Source organism: Pipistrellus hanaki, assembly GCF_964339955.1.
Source record: "Pipistrellus hanaki genome assembly, chromosome: 16".
In the NCBI taxonomy this organism is placed as follows: domain Eukaryota; kingdom Metazoa; phylum Chordata; class Mammalia; order Chiroptera; family Vespertilionidae; genus Pipistrellus; species Pipistrellus hanaki.
This window is the reverse complement of record NC_140518.1, coordinates 46,920,900-46,939,400: the sequence shown is the minus strand read 5'-3', so window position 1 is coordinate 46,939,400 and position 18,501 is coordinate 46,920,900. Positions and strand designations below refer to the sequence as shown.

Below are 18,501 nucleotides of genomic sequence, written 5' to 3'. Positions count from 1 at the left end.
GGGAGAGAGCAGCACAGGGAAAGGCTGATGGGCCCAAGGGGAGGTCCAGGAGGCAAGATGGAAGGGAAGGGGGACAGAGAGGGGAGGGGACGTGCTGGGAACTTCCCCCCAGGAGAGGCCTCGGGCACCAGGCCCGCGTGCCCTGTGCTGCCTCTGTGGGCAGAGCACATGGGGTGGGCACCATGCTGGCTGGGACGCTGTGTGACCGTCCCCATCAGCATGAGGTCTGGACGAAGAGGCAGAAAGCTCCGGTCCCAGAGGCCCTGCATAGGCCAGACGCCAGAAGGTGCTCGAGTGAAGGCTCCAAGTGGTGGGGTGCAGGCCCCGTGCACCCTGGCCGGGGGTGGGGGGCGGTGTAAGCTGCCAAGTGGCTGGCCAGGCCGTACCTTCGCTCGTGACGCCTTCCTCCAGGTCGTCGCCCTTCTGCGGGAGGAGCAGAGCACAGGTCACCCCAGCAGGCTCCATGCCCCGCTGTGCCAGCCCCGTCCCACTGCCCCCGCTGTGCCAGCCCCGTCCCACTGCCCCCGCTGTGCCAGCCCCGTCCCACTGCCCCCGCTGTGCCAGCCCCCGTCCCACTGCCCCCGTCCCACTGCCCCCGCTGTGCCAGCCCCCGTCCCACTGCCCCCGCTGTGCCAGCCCCGTCCCACTGCCCCCGCTGTGCCAGCCCCGTCCCACTGCCCCCGCTGTGCCAGCCCCGTCCCACTGCCCCCGCTGTGCCAGCCCCCGTCCCACTGCCCCCGTCCCACTGCCCCCGCTGTGCCAGCCCCGTCCCACTGCCCCCGCTGTGCCAGCCCCGTCCCACTGCCCCCGCTGTGCCAGCCCCCGTCCCACTGCCCCCGTCCCACTGCCCCCGCTGTGCCAGCCCCCGTCCCACTGCCCCCGCTGTGCCAGCCCCGTCCCACTGCCCCCGCTGTGCCAGCCCCCGTCCCACTGCCCCCGCTGTGCCAGCCCCATCCCACTGCCCCCGCTGTGCCAGCCCCCGTCCCACTGCCCCCGCTGTGCCAGCCCCATCCCACTGCCCCTGTCCCACTGCCCCCGCTGTGCCAGCCCCGCCCCACTGCTCCCGCTGTGCCAGCCCCGTCCCACTGCCCCCGTCCCACTGCCCCCGCTGTGCCAGCCCCATCCCACTGCCCCCGCTGTGCCAGCCCCCGTCCCACTGCCCCCGTCCCACTGCCCCCGCTGTGCCAGCCCCATCCCACTGCCCCGTGCCACTGCCTCTGCCACGCTTCCTACTCCTGTCCCCGGGTTCTGTGACAGCAAAGTACTGCTCATCTTTTTGGAGAAACAAAAACTTTGTTTTTAAAAAGCAAAAACATGAACCGCTTGAGTAGGTTTTGACCCTCCAGGAGGGCCAAAGGAAAAATCCAGAAAAGGTGCGAGCTGGCTCTTGGGGCCGTGATGCCCCAGGCGCCGGTCCCTCAGCAGCTCTCCCGCAGGGAAGCTGCTGTCCGTGCCCACAGAGGGGCCAAACGAGGCGGGAAGTGGCGAGCCAGGAAGCCAGGGCCAGGACCGACGCCAGGCGAGGGAGCCGAGGCGCTGTCACCTCTCCCCGGAGAGAGGGGGTGAGGCCTGGTTCTGCCACGTGGACCTCACTGCGCAGACAGCGGAGGAGGGGAGAGCGGGCATGGGTGCTCCGCCTGCAGTCCTGCTGGAGCCGCCCTCTGCCCCTGGTCCCCCCTAGGAGCTGAGGGCTTCTGGGAGAGAAGCTATTTCTTTTCTGGGCGTTCCCCATGGTAGACATGATGAGGCATTTTCTTCCTCCGAAATGTGGACACGTGGCCTCCAGGGAGGTGGCCCTGTCTCGGGTCTCCGTCCCCCGTGGGAGGGACCACACCAGTGGCCACGGCCAGCGGCGCCCTGTGCTCCAGGACCAAGGCCCCTGCGAGGCGTCGCTGGGAGCGGGGCTGAGGGGTCTGCAGGTCTGGAAAGGACCCAGCCGGCCCGGCTCAGGACCTTAGGCAGCCACTCCCCTGCCACAGGGCTTTTGTGCATCAGCCCTCCGCCCCCACCCTCCACCCGCCTCCTGGAGCTGCGGAGAGGAAAAGGGCTCTGTGAGGGGGGGCGGCGGCTGAGGGGCAGGTGCCGGTCCTCATGCCCTGCCCTGTCTCGGGACAAAGACAATGGTCTCTGGAGCAGGTGTTCTCCTGGATGCAAGATGCCAGGAGATACCAGAGAAGGGAGGCAGCAGTGCGTTTTCCTTTTTTAAATCCTCACCTGAGGATCTGTTCTACTGATTTTAGAAAGAAGGGGAGGGGGAGAGAGAGAGAGAGTAACATTGATTGGTTGTCTCTCATACGCACCCCCTCTGGGGTTTGAACCCACAACCTAGGCATGAGCTCTGACTGGGAATTGAACCAGCAACCCTTCGGTGCCCGGGAGGATGCTCCAGCCAACTGAGCCCCACTGGCCAGGGCAACAGTGGATTTAAAAGGGAAACAGCCCGGCATGTGTGCTCAGCGGTTAGAGCATTTCCCTGTGGATTGATTCCTGGTCAAGGGCACGTACCTGCGTTGCAGAATCGATTGGCCCAGGATAGGGCTCATGCGGGAGGCGACTGATCAATGTGTCTCTCTCAAATTGATGTTCTCTCTCTCTCTCTCCTCCCTCCCACTCTCTGTAAAAATCAATGGAATAAATATTCTCGGGTGAGGTTTAAAAAACGACAACAAAAAACAAACAAAAAAACAATACCCCATTCATCTGTGTGTACATGTCACAATGAAAAGAAATGAAAACCAAAAAACAAACCCTCAAAAACAAAACCCCACAAAAAACAAGCAGAAAAAAACAAAAGAGGTCAAGCACACAAGCCTGAATGGAAGTATCCGGGGAGACAGCAGGGTGCTCGGGAGCCAGCGAGGGCCGGCTGAGGGCCACAGGAGCGGCGGGCACGCCAGCTGTGGCATCTGGTGGCTCAGGAGCCACACCCGCCCTCCTCCCGCCTCCTCCCCGGCCCCCGGGAGCAGCCCTGGGGTGTCCCGGGCCTGTCCTTGCCACACCCCACACTTGAAAGAGAAAAGTCGAGTCTCACCAGGTCCGTCCTGAGCCACACCTCAATGTCGTCCATGACAGAGGGCTGCGCAACGGGGATCTATGGAGGCGGCAAGCAGCGGCAGCAGCCGCACAGCCAGGCGAGGGGAGACAGAACCAAATAAATCATCAACACCCCCAAATGAAACCAAACAGCAAAGAAAACCCAACAGAGCAGCGGGCGTGGCAGCAAGGCAGCCGTGCATGGCAGGCGGGGAAGCGGTGAGGAGCGGGTCTAAGAGCGGAGGAGGGGGAGAGGGGGAGTACGTGTCCTTGACATGGAGAACTCTTTGACTGTAGTGCCAGGCCTCACGCCTCACGTCACGGCCTCTCGGCCCAGGCTCAAAGCACCCGCTAGTCTCAGGCCGCTGCCCTGCAGGCTGACTTCGGACTCATCGGCGATGACACTGGAGGGCACCGTCTGCTTGAGGAGCCACCACGGGCCGATGCACTGGGAGCCCACTGGCAGTCTGTCCAGAGGAGGCCCCGTGGCCAGGCAGCACTGCAGCCGCCCCGGGCGTGGCCGCTCTCTGCCACGATGTGGCACATCCCGGGGGAGGGAGCGGGGCCGGGCGGCCTGCAGGAGGCAGGCACCTCTCACCACCACCAGAACAAGAGCAGAGGCTCAGCACCAAAGGGCCTGTGGGCGTGAGCCCGTGTCCAGAGAGCACGTAGGCCTGAATGCAGAGCTTCCCGTGCTGGCCGCGCTCCCGCAGTCAGAGATGTTCACTGGGATCTGGGGGTGGTGATGGTGGGGGACCTCTAGATGTTGAGGTAAAGAAACACAGGTGCCCAGCCTAGACTTCATAGTTCGAGGACCCGCCTTCCGCACTGTACCCCCAGCGGCGCGCTCACAGGCCCACTACCTCCAGGAAAACTGCAGCACCGCGCCCACAGTGGCTCCAGCCCAAAGCCACAATCTAGGCTGAGATGGAGTGAAAGCAAGCAGTCAGAGGGCTGTCTCAGCACTCGCCACATCTACACAGTGATGTGAACGCAACTAAGGAGAACAAAGACCCTACGCCACGGACAGGAGACGCGCACCCTGAAAGCCCCCGAGGCTGGGTCCTGGGAACACGCCGGCCCTCCCGCCGCCTCCCCTGCACCTGCGTGGTGGAGGCGGCCTCCGGGCCAAGGCACCGCGGCCCAGCTCATGCTCAGACCTCCGCTTCCCTGAGGAGCCTGCACTCGCATGGACCGTTCCGCCCTCCGTGTCCTCCTCTGGGAGACAGGCTGAGCTCACGATTCCAAGCCCTTAACTTCCAGGTTGGTGTGCTGGTGTTTGAACTCCAAAGCCCGTCTGAAGCCGCCAGCTGCAGCCTTCGGAGGAACCGGGACGGGCAGAGCCGCCGCCTCACCCGCCCGGAAGCTCTGACACCTCAGCGCCGCTCCAATCGCTCCGGAGAAGGCAGTGCTGGCACGACCGGGCACCAAGGAAGAGGATCTCCAGGTGAAGGCCAGTCGGACGCCCAGCAACTCTGGGGTCGCTCCCTGAGGGGAAAGCTCCCTGGGGAGGTGCTGGGAGGCTCCCACGAGGACCCACAGGCGGCGCACCGACTTGCACGGCCTCCCAGACAGCAGGTTGTCCTGCCTGTGCTGAGCAGGAGTCAGGGGTGAAGTCACCACTTGGCCTCCAGGCACGACTCAGTGTGGCGCTGGGGTGGGGCCAGCAGCCCTCGCCTAAGAGCAGGGGTTCGCTCGCTCTGGTTGGCCGAAACACCTTAAACCAGCGCCTTGAGTACCACACAGTGACTTCCCTCCTAACACCGCCGTGCTGCCTCCGGCAAAGCCTGTGCCTGCTCCGCACCAGGGCCCGGGGCTCAGGGAGGACCAGAGCTCCGCCCAGGCCGCTGAAGGGCGGGAGGCCTGGCTGCCCAGCTTCTCCAGGGACTGGGGCTCTGTCCTGCTGTGGCTTAGCATCTTCTTGGAGAATTATCCAGCCAAAGGCTGGCCCAAGGGGTTGGGAGAAGAGTGAGTTGGAGGCGGGAGAGATAAAGATACAAGAAGCTGCTTGGGCAGCACCATCTAATGAAGACCAGGGCTAGAGCTCCCCCCTGAGGACAGGTGGCCTGTCCTCAGGATCCAACAGGAACCGGCAGGCGGTGCCAGTGGCAGGTCCTGCCGCAGAGGTGGCGGGCGGTCTGCTGTCCGCGGGCCCTGCCCTGGCTGCAGGCAGGCAGCCTTGCTGAGGGAGCAGCGGGTGGCCTGCACACAGGGAAGAGGCGTCCTGGGCTCAGTGCTCTTCGGGACGTCGGGCCTGCTGTTCAGAGGTGGCCGGGGGCCTCCGGGTCTGAGTAGGGAGCTCCCACCCCACCCCAAACCTAGGCTTTGGCAGCAGCAGACCTTTCCACTCGCCTCCTTCAGTTCTTGTGACAGACTCATTCCCAGCCAGAGCTGCTGGCTGCCCAGCGTGCGGGGACTCCTCCCGGTCACAGGCTCGGGGGACAGCACGCGCACTGTCTCAGGGATTCCTTCAACTGCTGATGAGCCTGGGGCTGCTGACTTTGGTGCTTTAGTCCCAGGAGCCAGGGTCTGTCCCCCACGGCCCCAGCCCACAGGGGAGCAACTGTCTGACTTCCCATGCAGAAGGCACAATTCTGTAGCCCCGCCGTGCTATTTGAGAGAAGCGGGACCTCCTCCCGACGGACGCCCCCACACCCACATGAGGGGTGGTCTACGAGCCTGCGGACGCACTCAGCAGTTCAAAAAGCTTCCAAGTAAAGAACCTGTACCCGGGGGTGCGGACAGACTCAGGCGCCACACGATGGAAATAAGGCGAAGCGGTTAGTGTGCGTGTGCGTCGTTTAAAGGGGAAAACACTGATCAGGCAGGTGAGGCCGGGTTAGCTGTTAGTGGGGCTTGCTTCTGGGAGCCGGAGACTGAGCTCCGGGAGAGACAGGGCAGCTGCGACGGCCCATGTGGCAGAGGCAGGACCGCTCCCGCTGCCAAGGCCATGCTCAGAGTGATTTTGGGGGCAGTGACCTTTTGCTTGCAGGGTTAAAAGGCATAAGGACACATGCTCGGATCCCTCCAATTTGGACAATGGAGTGGACACGGTGTGCAGGGTCCTGCTCTACAGCCACCACCCGGGGCCAGAGCCCAGCCTGCCTCTGAAGAAGCAAACGAGGGGCTGGGCAGCCCCTCTCTGAGATCAGCTGTGAGGTCTGCAAGAACAGAGTGAGGAGGGCCTGCTGCATGGCAGGTGGAGGGCTGGCCCCACCTGAGCAAGGCGTGCAGGGCCGCCTGCTCCAGCTGGGTGGCAGACAGACACCCTCGCATGCTGCCCTGAGAAACCCTCCCTGGCCATAGCCTGGCACAGCCACAGGTCAGTCAGTCTCCCCTGTGTGCACCGGTGCCGCCCCTCCAGCTCTGGGGAGCGGCCCCGGATCCCTGCCTGCCTCGCCTTGCCCTCTCGCACCCTCCCTGCTCAGCGGGCAGGTGCAGATCTTGCTGAGGGCCTTGGGTCCTGCGGTGAACGGTCACTCCCAGCAGGGCAAGCAGCCGGACGAGGTCACCTTCTCCATGCACCAGGGCAGGGCCACCCGGTCAGGAGAGGGAAGAGAGACCCCCCTGGCCAGGTGAGGCACGAGAGCCCCGCCCAGGTCCCGTGCAGAAAGGCTCTGCTTCCTGAGAACCAGCTGCATGTGTGATGCTAACCTCGGCCGGCTCTGCTGCTCTTGTCTGCTCCGTGTGTGTGACGTCAGAGGCCGCAGAGCCTCTGGGGCTCAGTGGGCACAACCCCCGACCCTACGGAGCCCAGCGGAGCCAGCGCCCAGTGCCGCCGCACAGGCTGGGCCTTCCCAGCTGTCAGAGGCCGGGAGTCCGTTCTCTTAGGAGCACAAGCCACAGTGACCGCTCCCCCTGGAGAGGGAATACCGCTGAGCGCCCCACAGTCAAGGAGGGAAGGGCCCTCCCCACCCGGAGACGCTCCAGACCCCAAAGGCCCGGGCCGGACCTCAGCAGAAACCAGAGGAGCTGCATCTGTGGCTTCGGGAGACTGCAGACAGGAGACGCTCTGGCACCGGCCGGAGGGGAGAGGCCTGTGTGTCTGACTCCCGGGCTCAGCGGGGACACGGGGAAGCGCTGGGGACACGGCTCTGCTCGGCTAGTGGCCGCTCACCATTCCTTGGGTCATGAGCCAGCTGTCTATTGGCTCCAGGTCAGCGTCCCCACCTTTAACTCTCTCCTGGACGGAGGACAGGAAAGTCCCAGAAAGAAAAGTCACAGCGAGACCCATTATCAAGAAGCAACAGCACATCCCCCAGGACAGAGGCGCTCGGAGTGAGCATGTGTCATGTCAGCCCTGGCCCAGGTGCTCCCCACCACGCCCCGCCTGCCTGGACAGCGCCCATGGCGCGGCCTTTCCCGGGCCCTGGAGGCCGCGAGCCACAGACGCCCGGGCTTCTGCTCCCAGGGAGGGTCCCAGGCAGCAGGGGCGGCTCACGGGAGAAGCACCTTTACAAGTCATTCCTCCTTTTTTCTAACTTACTTCTGCTTTTCCTTCCCTTTTCCTCCTCAGTTACCTGTGTGCTCGTTTCCCAAGCCTTAGTTTAAACTCTAAGTTTGGTATGTTGCCCTTTTTAAATGATAAAAGTAAGGACTGACTGCACCGTGGAGGTGCGGCCATACATCTCCCCTCCCTCCCGTCTTCCTCCCTGACCAGTTCGCCTTCCGGCAGTGCGGGTCCGTGTATGGACATGACCGAAGCCCTGGCCTGCAGGTGCATGCGAGCCAGTGTGTGAGGACACAGATACAAAGACACACACACAGGTATGAAAACACACAGACACACAGTGACAGATATACAGATACACACAGAGATAAACAGATACACACAGAGATAAACAGACACACACACACACACACACAGATAGACACAGACACACACAGATATATATACACACACAGACACACACAGAGACGGACACACACACACACACACACACACACAGAGCTAACAGGAACCCTGCTCCCCGCATTGCCCACCAAGCAGTCAGCATAAAGAGAGAGCAGCCTGTCACCACCACGTGAAGACATGCTGAACTCAGCAAGGCCTTTGAAAGCGGAGGCTGGCCAACCCACACACCCACAGGTGAAGGGTGGGAAGCTGGCCACATGTCCTAAGCTCTGACCCAGGCCCAGGCAGTGATAATGGTGAAGGTGTGGTAGGGTACAGGTTGGCATGGACAGGGAAGGCCCTGGAGACAGAGTGGGAAGCAAACCAGGTCAGCCTGGGTGAGGGACGGGCTGCAGGCCAGGCCAGGGAGGGCCGGGAGGAGGGGCACCCTCACGTGGCAGGGCCTCAGCCCAGCTCCTAAACGCCCTCTCGGAGCCAGGAGGGAGGACATTCTAAATAACGGTTAAACGGAGCCGTGGCTGCTGCACACATTTTGGGAGTTCAGTCTCAGGTGTGGGTACCACTGCCCACCCTTCTGTGGCAAGGCAGGGGCTGAGCGGAGGCAGCTGGCTGGCTCTTCTGTGCCTCCTGGCGGCCAGGGCAGAGGGACGCAGTTGGACAACCAGGAGGAAGGAGGTGGTCCTTCCCCAAGGTGAGGTGTAGGAGGCCAACACTGGCATCTGGGAAGCAACACTGGCATCTGGGAACCATACGGGGTCAGAGGGGCCATGGGCACGCCCTTTCCTAGCTCAGCTGGGGGACCTCGGGAGGAGGCCCAGCCCGCCCCCTCCCTGCCCCTGCAAACAAACATTCACCCACAACATCTGTCTACTGCCAAGTCCTCTCAGCAGAGGGAACAAGCTCAGGAGAAACACGAAGACACAACTCCTTTCCCCCGCGATGATCTGAGACTTACAGAAACCGGGGTGCATTGGGGCCAGACGAGCACCATCCTCCACTTCTGTCTTATCTCTGGTCCTTCCCGCCCTCCACCAAGCCAGCGTCTGCTTCATCACCTCGCCAGCTCTACCAAACTGTCCAGCAGAAAAGCAGGGCTAGACCTACCACTTCGGAGAGCTGTTTCCGACTGTCTAGGGCAGAAGTGAGTCCTCCGGCAGCCTGGGGGTCCTCACAGGTTACCCTGGAGACGAAGCAGCACAAGCAGAGTCAGCGCCCCAGGAGGTGGGGGTGGACTGCAGTCCCTGCCTACCCATGGCACCTTCCTCACAGGCACTTAGAACGTTCCGAGGCCTTGGCATGGGCAGAGGCCAGGGCTCAGCTGTTGGTCTGCCTGCCTGAGGCTGGGAGGTGCTGCCCTCCCCCGGGCTTGGCACTGCTCCATCACCCCCTCGAGTAACAGCATGGGCACCTCTCCACCTCTAAGGCAAGAGGACAGGGTGTGGGGGGCACCCGAGGCTGTGGAGCGAGGTCCCAGCAGCAGCCCAGTGCATCCAGGAGCGGGGCCTGGGCTGGCTGTCCTTGGGCCTCCCTATGACATGGGGGATTGTCTATTTTGGAATAAACTCCCCCAATTCCCTCTGGCTCCTCCTGGCCAGGGAAGCCCCACGCACACTCGCGGGCGGGAAGCCTCACTGCCGGCCGGCGTCCTGCCGCTGCCTCCTGGCTGCCTCCCTTCCAGCCCAGGAGCAGCCGCACCGGAAGCAGAGAGCAGCAGGGCTCCAACGACAGCCGCCCGGGCCAGCGGGGCTGGGCTCACTCATTCAACATCTGTCTACTGCCAAGTCCTCTCAGCATATTCCAAAGCTCCTGGCCGTCCTGATGGTAAATAGAAGGCCTCTTTGTGTTGGCCCGTGACCAGGCCTGGATCAATCTCCCCACGTAGCTTCCAGGAGCCACTGGGATGACCCCCACATACGCCTTGCGCTGCTCGGCTGCGGAGCTCCCCGTGGTCTGGGCGCGCGTGCCAGTGCTGTCCGGGGGGGCGCACTGCTGGAGCGCACTCAGGGTGCCGCTGACGCTCTCTGCCCCCAGGTCTGCGGCAACAGGAGAAGCGAGATGAGACGAAGGGGTCAGGGACTTCACGGGGTCCCAACGTTAAGATGCCAGGTGAGCAGGTGAAAGTTCTGGGGGGAGGGCAGGGGGCACACCCAGGTCACCCTGTGCAGGAGGGGCCACGGGTGCGGCCTAGATGAGAAGTCCTTCTGAATGGCAGGGAGAGCACTAGCAGTGGGAAGGTCCCGGGGCCAGGTCCTTACAGGTTCCCTGATGCCTCTGTGTCAGGGGCTCTTCGTTACCTCAGTCACCACGTCTAAGGGCCTGGACCTGTATCTATCTCTGTGACAAATATTTTGCAGATACCCACCATGTTCAGAACTAGGTCATGAGTGAACCAAACTGAATCTGATGTGGACCGGGGTCTCAAGGAGTCACAAAGCAGGTGAGAGGCAGACAGACAGACAGCAGTAGTACTTGGGACAGTGGACTCTGTGTGGGGAGGGGAGACACAGGCAGGTGCAGGCGGGCAGTCAGGGCGCGTGCAGTGAGCAATGCCCTGGGAGCTAACGGAGGACAGGCTGGTAAGGCAGGTGGGGACGGTTGGGTAAAGCCTCGAATGCCAAGAAGGGAGTGGATAAAAACGTGAGACCTCTTTAAGGAAGGGAGGCAGCATAACTCAATTTAATTCTGGGAGAATCCAGTGGCCATATGCTGGATGGACTGAAGGAGAGAAACCTGTTCTGAAAGAGAAACAGGGGCTACAAATATGAGATACTGAGAAGCCAAAAATAAAAGCTCAATTTAATTAAAATAAAATGAAGTTATAAAGATAAATGTTAAGAAACTAAAGGCCCGCCGAAACCGGTTTGGCTCAGTGGACAGAGTGTCAGCCTGCAGACTGAAAGGTCCCAGGTTCGATTCTGGTCAAGGGCATGTACCTTGGTTGTGGGCATGTCCCCAGTGGGGGGTGTGCAAGAGGCAGCTGATCGATGATTCTCTCTCACTGATGTTTCTAACTCTATCCCTCACTCTTCCTCTCTGTAAAAAAATCAATAAAATATATTTAAAAAAAAAGAAAAGAAAAAGAAACTAGAGGCCCAGTGTACGAGATCCGTGCACTGCGGGGGGAAGGGAGGTGCCTCTCAGCCCGCCTTTGTTCTTCTGCAGTCCAGTACCCCTTGGGGGATGTCTGTCTACCGGCTTGGGGACAGGCCTAAGCTGGCAGACAGACAGACAGACATCCCTTTTGCAGTCCAGGACCTCTCACTCCTAACCACCTGCCTGCAGCAGAGGTAGGAGAGGCTCCTGTCACTACCGCTGAGCTTGCCAGAGATGGGCCCAGCTTCTTGCTGAGCAGTGCTTCCCTGTGGGAGCCCACTGACCACCAGGGGGAAGCTCCTGCATTGCACGTCTGCCCCCTGGTGGTCAATGCATGTCATAGTGACCAGTCATTCTGCCTTTTGGTTGATTTGCATATTAGGCTTTTATCATATAGGATAAGAAAACAGAACAGCAGAGTGGGAGAAAGAATTTTGAGCCAGGCCAGTGTTACTCAGTTGGTTAGGCATCGTCCAGTGAACCAAGAGGTGCCGGTTCCATTCCTGGTCAGGGCACGTGCCCAGGTTGCAGGCTTGATCCCCAGTGGGGGATGTGCAGGAGGCAGCTCATCAATGTTTCTCTCTCTCTTTCCCTCTCCCGCCCCTTCTCTCTAAAATCAAATTTAATAAAAGAGCTTTGAGAGGGCCATGCTTATTATTTCAATACTATAATACAATAAATTGGCATCATACTGTGTATTTGCAGCACTATAGTCATATTTAAACCAAATGAACTGTAGAAAGCAGTGCTTCTTGTTTCAGATTTCAGACAACACTTTAGCTGACGTTATTTCGACAAGAGCAAGTATGTCAGTGCCGTCCCTTCTTATTTCCAAGCCAGCGGCAGACATCACCGATCAACCCCAGACTCCTCTTCCAAGCCCTGAAGTGGCGACAGCACCCCCCTTAGACCTGTGCCCCGAGCTGCCTGTGAGCGGAAACCTGTCTGCCATCCTCGGCCGACCTAGTCGGTATTGAGAAGGAAAGCGCTTCGACCATAAGGAATATTCCAGATAACACACAGCAGCCACCTTTCTTTTCCTTGGAACGCCCCAGCCCCTGCTTTCCCATGTAGGTAACAACTTGAAGTTAGGGAGAGAAGTTATGCACTGAAGGTGGTGCAGCTGGTCAGGGTCAGGAGTGCACTTCTCCATGGGCTCCCCAAAAGGCTCTCGGCCTTCCAACAGAAAGAGGGCCTCTGCCCCGACTCAGCCAGGAAGGGGCCTGCAAAGGAGGTCCTTCAGCCCCATGAGATACTCACCCAGGCCAGCAAGCTGAGATGAGAGGGAAGGTGGGGGTGCCGTGCTCCCCACCATGGGGCTCATCACGGCAGGAGACCCCGGCCCCAGGTCTATTAAGTTGTCCTCGGTCACTTCACTGAGAACCTGTGGAGCAGGAGGTGCCGTGAGCACGTGAGCCCTGGGGCCTGGCTGAGGTCAGGCCCGCAGGCACAGTGTGCTCTCCACGCCCGCCAACACAGGAGCCAGGCCCACTGCGGACCCTGGAACTGGGGAGCCCTGCCCACTGACTCGCGGATGTGCCTGCTGGCTCTTCCTCAGCAGCTTGTCAACAGCGCGAGCTGTTCAGCTCACCAGATATTTACATCCCAGGTCAAGGAACAGGCGAGACCACCCGAGGCGGCCCTTCCAGCTCAGAGCCACTCGGATGCTGAGGGCATGCTTACCCCGTTACTGGCGTTTTGGACCAGGCGGCCAGACCGGAATCGCTCGAACCTATCGGGAAGGAGAGCCCAGTGAGGGAGGTGCGGTGTTGCGATGCACACGAGTCCTGGGAAAAGCTTCTGGGGACCGAGGTTCCAGGAAAGGAGACCAACCAGGCCCACGTTAGGGCCGGAGAGCAGCCCACACATGCACGTCACACGCCTTCCTGTGTGGGCTTCACCCATGGGCCCCGCGATGAGGAGCAGGGTGGTGGCTGGTACATCGGCCATTGTAAGCACCCCAGCCATCCCCTCAGACCTTGGGCTAGGTGCTCCTCCTGTCACTGGAGGGGGGCGCTAAAGCCCTATGTCACAGGGGCACGCCTCTGCCAGAGAGGGTCCCTGGGGGCTGCGACCAGGCCACACCCAGCCTGCTGGCTGCAGACCGGCCCAGGATGGGACTTGCCTCAGAGCACCTACAGACGCCTCCTCTCTTACCGGGTGGGAAGATTGTGAGGGGTGTGTGGCTGCCGTGAATGCCCCGGGCAGGGGTAGCTCAGACTCTTTTGAGTTGGACCCAGAGAAGCAGACTTCACTGGGTCCCGGCTGCTGGGGCCAGTGCCTGTGAGCAGGGATCTCGAGGGGCACTGGTGAGGACCTGGTGCTGACTGGGTGTAGGAAAGACCTGTTTTCCAAGTCCTGGTCTCTCAGGAGGAGTGGAGTCCCTTGGAATCTCCAGCCCGGAGCCTCTGCCACCACCTGTCCAGGTCTGTGGTTGTGGAAGTGCCCACACAGCTCCTGCCACCTGTTCTAGAAGGGGCTGGAAGGACCTGACAGGTTAAAAGTCAGGCCCATTTAAAACTGGGATCACAAGGCAAGACCAAGGGTCAAGGCACTCAGGTTGGCTCCTGTCCCCACCTGGCATGCCCCTGTGGCCCAATGCCCTCTGCGGAGACCGTCTCAGCTGTCAGCCGACAGGGCCAGCTTCCTTGATGCCTCAGCTGAAGCCGAGACAAAGCCCAGGGTTGTGACAACTACAGCAAAATCACCCCTCAGATCCCAAATGCAATTATCTGCCACACTGCCCTTCACAGGTGCCAGACCATCATGCCACGAGTCAGTGAGGGGCCAGGATCCGAGTCTCCAGGGGGTTGGGGCTTAAACTTAAAAGAAGGCAGGCCTCACTGAGGGGCCTGCAGGTGTGTGCGCCCAGGAGAGCCCCAGCTGCTTGCATCGTGTCTCCTGCAGCTGCAGGCCTGACTGCAGAAGGGCTGCACTTCCCAGAGGCTTTGGAAAGGGAGAAGAACCTGCAAGGTCGTTACCTCAAACCCGATGGCGACCCGGCTGCAGGAAGAACCGAGAGGAGCACCTGCTCCCTACACAGCCCCTGGTGCTCCTGCCCCTGCTGGACACTCAGACTCCCTGACATTTGCAAAGGAAAGGAAAAATCTCCTTTTTTAAAGATGGAAAAGAGAAAAATCTTTTCCCTTGGTGAATATTTTTCCTTTTAATCCTTTTCAAATTCAAAGGATCTTTAAAGAGGCAGGTGCAGCAGCTCCAGAGCCCGGGTGCCGGGGGGTCCTTCCCTCCTGGGGCGGGTGGTGAGGGACGCAGAGCAGCTGGAGGCTTGCAAAGGACAGAGACTCATCTGCCAGCCTTCCTGCTGCTGGGCTCCCAGGAGAACAGGAGACATTTCCCTGTCGTCTGGAGCAAATCAGCATCTCTCTGATGAGTAGTTTCCAAATCTAATCCCTCTCCCTTCTGTTCGCGAAAGAAACCCACACGGCTTTGGGGGCAGGGGGGGGCAGCCCACCTCTCGTATCGGAGGAAGACGTTGTTGAGGTCGTCGTTGACGTGCAGCAGCTCCTCGGTGACCTCCTCATTGCTCACGTGCGAGATGAGCTCCACCACGCGCTGCTGCATGGCCCGGCAGGTCCTGTTCAGCTCCTGGGGACACACACGGCCAGCCTGCTGGGCCTTCGCCACATCTGCGTCCTCTGAGAAATGGGTCCTGCTCCTCCCTCAGTGCACGCTTGCTCACAAAGCCAGGGCGTGTCTGAGCAAAGGGGAAGCCCTCCCTTTTGGCCCCTACTCCCCAGGAAACCCGCTTGTTCCCCAGGCCGACAAGTGTCCAGGCCTGCAGACTGGGGGGACACAGCCACACGCTGTATAAACCCGTTTTAAATTAGAAGAGAGGATTCTTTGCAGCTGGCTTTTTCTCTTCAACAGAATGTTCCAGACAACTTTCCCACCACTTCAGTCTCACCCGTGTGTGTATGCACCATTTTATATATATATATATATATATATATATATATATAATGTTATAACGTATGCACCATTCTATTTGGGACACTCAGGTGTGGCCTTCTTTGGCCCGTGCAGTGGAGGCAGCAGCGAACACTGCACACGCCTGCTATGCACCTGCACGGGACCACACCCCACAGGTGGCTGTTGGCTGAACGGGGTGGCCACGTGGAAAGCTGGCTGGTCACAGTAAAGACGCTGCTAAACGAGGAGATCTGTGTGTTTGCACTCGCAGCAGTGGCAGGAGTGTGTCTTACGACACTTTAGATATTCAGTGTGGAAGCAGATGAGTGCCCAGGCCTGACCAGGCAGCGAAAAGCAAGGGCAGGACTGAGACAGGCCAGCTCCCCACAGAGCGAGCAGACTGCGGTGAAGGAGGAGGGCTGCTGGCACATCCGGGCCATTCTATGCGGGCACTCTCCCAGGCGGCTCAGCCTGAGGCCTTCCCTAAGAGCAGGGGCAGCTGAGGAAAGAAGCATGGCCCCTGGGGGGCAGCCCAGAAGCACCGTAGTGCAGCTGTATTTTTTAAGACAGAATTACCTATATTGGCAGCTGTGTATAACAGGCAGCTTCCTGTGGAGATGCTCTGACTGGTGGGGTCCTGGGCCCTGTCCAGCTGGCTACGGACACATGGCCTCTGTCTCGGCCCTCTGCACAGCCAGGATGCTGCTGTCAGTCTTTCTTGGTCAATAGGGACACAAGCAAGTCCAATGTCTGGACGTTCTGGGTTTATCTCTGAACAGATTCTCATTATTCTCATTCTTGGTTCTCCTAAGACTACCATTCTAGATTTTGGAAAAGGCAGGACCATTCCTGGAAAGAGGGCTTTAAGCAAATCATTGGATTCTCATAATCCCTTTCTTCCTACTCCCAACTTGTACCAGTTGCACCCGGGCCAAACCAGCCCAGGTAAGTAGTACCATCCCACCAGCAGCACCAGGCTGGGCTAGAGGCAGGAGGAGGACCTTGATCTCAAATGCTCTGAACCCGAGTCGGCCTGCACACTGCAGGGTCCCGATTCAATTCCAGTTAAGGGCACATGCCCAGGTTTCAGGCTCCATCCCCAGTAGCGGGCCTGTAGGAGACAGATGATCAATGATTCTCTCTCATCATTGATGTTTCTACCTCTCTCTCTTCCTTTCTTTCTGAAATCAATTTATATATATATAAAAGCCAAGCGACCTGAACTGTGGAACAACCAGTCGCTATGACACACACTGTGGCAGCCAACAGGCCCAGTGAAGGCCCCAATCACCCCCTTCCCCCCGCCAACCTCCCACATCCCCACCCCCCTGCTGGCCCAGCCCCAATCAGCCCCCATCAGGGTGGGCAGGCTGGACCCCACCTGTGCACGAATTTGTGCACGAGGCCTCTAGGAGAAATATGTAAAAATAAATAAATAAACAAAATGCTCTGAACCCTAGTTCTGCCCAGACCACCAGCTCCTGTCACTGTCCTCACAGGCACCCACATTAGCGCCCAGGCCCCCAGCACACTCTGGTCTCTGTGTCCCTGGGGAAAACATGGGGCTGCAGAAATGGTGCACCTCTGAGTGCCTCACAGCAGGGGTTTGGGGCAACCCACCCTCCGGCAGCCAGGGCAGCTCTGCTTTGATCTGTTTTAAACACTCCGTTCTCGGGAGGACTTATTTGTGGACGAGTTCCAATCCTTGAGAGAAATGTTTGGGAAGAGGCCTCTGCAGCTCTCACCCTGGACACGGAGGCAGGGATGCCATGGCTGTAAGCAACAGAAACACTTTGGCCTTGCACTTGCTGCCTTGTCCCCCCCCCCCCCCCCAACCCAGGGGGTGATGGGGAAGCAGCCCTGACCCCCCAGGAGAGCCTCCCTTCCCGGCCTCAGAGGAGCACCCAGGGAGTCCGGCCCGGGGTCTGAGTCAGAAAAAAAGCTTTACATGTCCATGCTTTCACCTTGTAAGTTACTGTCTTAGAACAGAAGTAAACAGGAGAAGACAAAGAGCTGGATGGTGGGAGGAGGACTAGATGTTAAGATTCCTGCCACCACAGCACCAGCTAGCTCTGCATGGTCTTTACTGGGTCACTCACAGCCAGGCTGCGCAGGTGCCTGGGAGACCCTGCTCTGCCTCCCCGGCCTCCAGGCCTCCAGACAGAGCGGCTCCCGCCCTCACACAGGGAGCCCGCTCACCCGCTCGCTCAGGCAGCCGTCCCGCTGCGCAACAGCTGGAACGAAGTTCTTAAAGGGGACAATCTGGGCTCTGGCCTCTTCTGGGTCTGGTTCTCAACAGAGGGAGGACAGCTGTTACTGTTCTTTGTGCGAAGCCCTCACCTGTCAGAGCATCTCATTAAAACACCCGCTTTTCTGTCTAATTGCTCCCAACGACGTGATCCTTTCTTCGAGGCATGCACGTCCCCACCTCACAGAACCACTCTCAGGCCCTCGCTCTGCGTGTCCTCCCCCAGCCTCCTCCCGGACCGGGGAGCACAGAACAGGGTCCCGGAAACCTGCTCCTAGAGCTGCGGGCTGGGGGGGGGGGGGGGGGGGGGGGGGAATGTGTGTGCAAAGAAGATCTTTGACGAGAATGGGGAATAATGAAGCTAAACGTGTAGAATAAACCAGATTTCTCCAGAGAAAACGGTCCCGGCCACCGGTCTTTCGTTGGAATGAGATGCAGGAAGAGGGGAGCGAGCGGGCGATGCCTGCTCCTCCTCTCCGCTGACAGCGCACAGGAAGGTAGGAATGCCGTTAGTATCACTGAATCCATGTGAGTTACTACCTGGAGACAAAGTTCAGCAAGCTAATTTGAAAGAGACAGAAGGCACCGAACAGTACCAGGCTCACTAGAGTCCAGAGCGGGGACTCCAGGCCGCGGCGAAGGGCGGACCTCAGCAGCGTGGGTACAGCCCACATCAGGCCCCACGCAGTGCCCGTGTGTGGTGGGGGGGGGAGGGGCGGTGGGCAGAGACAGCCAACAGCACGGGAGAAAGAGATGAGGGTTCTCAGGGGATGGAGCTCTCACCTAACGTCCGTCCCCTGCTGAGAACTGCCTGGCCATCCTCCAGGTGGGCTCCACAGCCTCCCCTGTACCCAGACACTGGGTCGGCAGTCTCAGCATTTAGGGGCCTGCCGTGTGAACGTGGACTGTGTTTCTGCTGGTGTCAGGACGGACAGGGCAGCAGGTGCAGGGAGATGGGCTGGAGCTCGATGTGCTGATGAGAACCACAGAAGCTCCAGCCTGGGGCCGCCGTGCCTGGGCCCGGCACCGGCACACTGCGAGCAGGATCCCGTCCTCCCCAGGGGATGGGGATCCCTCCACACTCTGTGGGATCACCAGCATCACCAGCTCCTCAGTCCACGGCTGAACCGCGGCGCCTCGGCCCCCCGCTCCTGCCCTGCTGTGCTGCTCCCCACAGGCTGACTGACAGCTGCTGCTGATAAGAACAAGGAGGCGGAGGCGGGAGGGACTCAGCAGAGGTGAGGAGCTGGCTGCGGCCTGGCGGCCTCCCAGCCCAGAGCAGAGGGCCCACACACTGAGGAGCTGCTGTGTCCCTCTGCGGCTTACTTTCCGGGAACTCCCG

At 60.1% G+C, this 18,501-nt stretch overlaps 2 protein-coding genes across 7 annotated transcripts in view; both read right to left on the bottom strand.

Moving 5' to 3' along the window:
- Positions 1-18,501, bottom strand: part of SHMT1 (serine hydroxymethyltransferase 1) — a 1,020,383-nt gene that overhangs the window by 538,194 nt on the left and 463,688 nt on the right. The window lies entirely within an intron of this gene.
- TOM1L2 (target of myb1 like 2 membrane trafficking protein) overlaps positions 1-18,501 on the bottom strand; it is a 140,187-nt gene that overhangs the window by 3,144 nt on the left and 118,542 nt on the right. For 2 of the 6 annotated variants that reach the window (XM_084861533.1, XM_084861534.1), the window contains exons 8-15: positions 14,454-14,587; positions 12,665-12,713; positions 12,242-12,365; positions 9,804-9,921; positions 8,993-9,068; positions 7,151-7,216; positions 3,032-3,091; positions 387-423 (exon numbers count right to left, since the gene is read on the bottom strand). In XM_084861533.1, coding sequence (XP_084717659.1) covers positions 387-423; positions 3,032-3,091; positions 7,151-7,216; positions 8,993-9,068; positions 9,804-9,921; positions 12,242-12,365; positions 12,665-12,713; positions 14,454-14,587 — 664 coding nt within the window. The remainder of the gene's footprint in view (positions 1-386; positions 424-3,031; positions 3,092-7,150; positions 7,217-8,992; positions 9,069-9,803; positions 9,922-12,241; positions 12,366-12,664; positions 12,714-14,453; positions 14,588-18,501) is intronic. The other 4 variants (XM_084861535.1, XM_084861536.1, XM_084861537.1 and 1 more) reach the window with 2 other exon arrangements.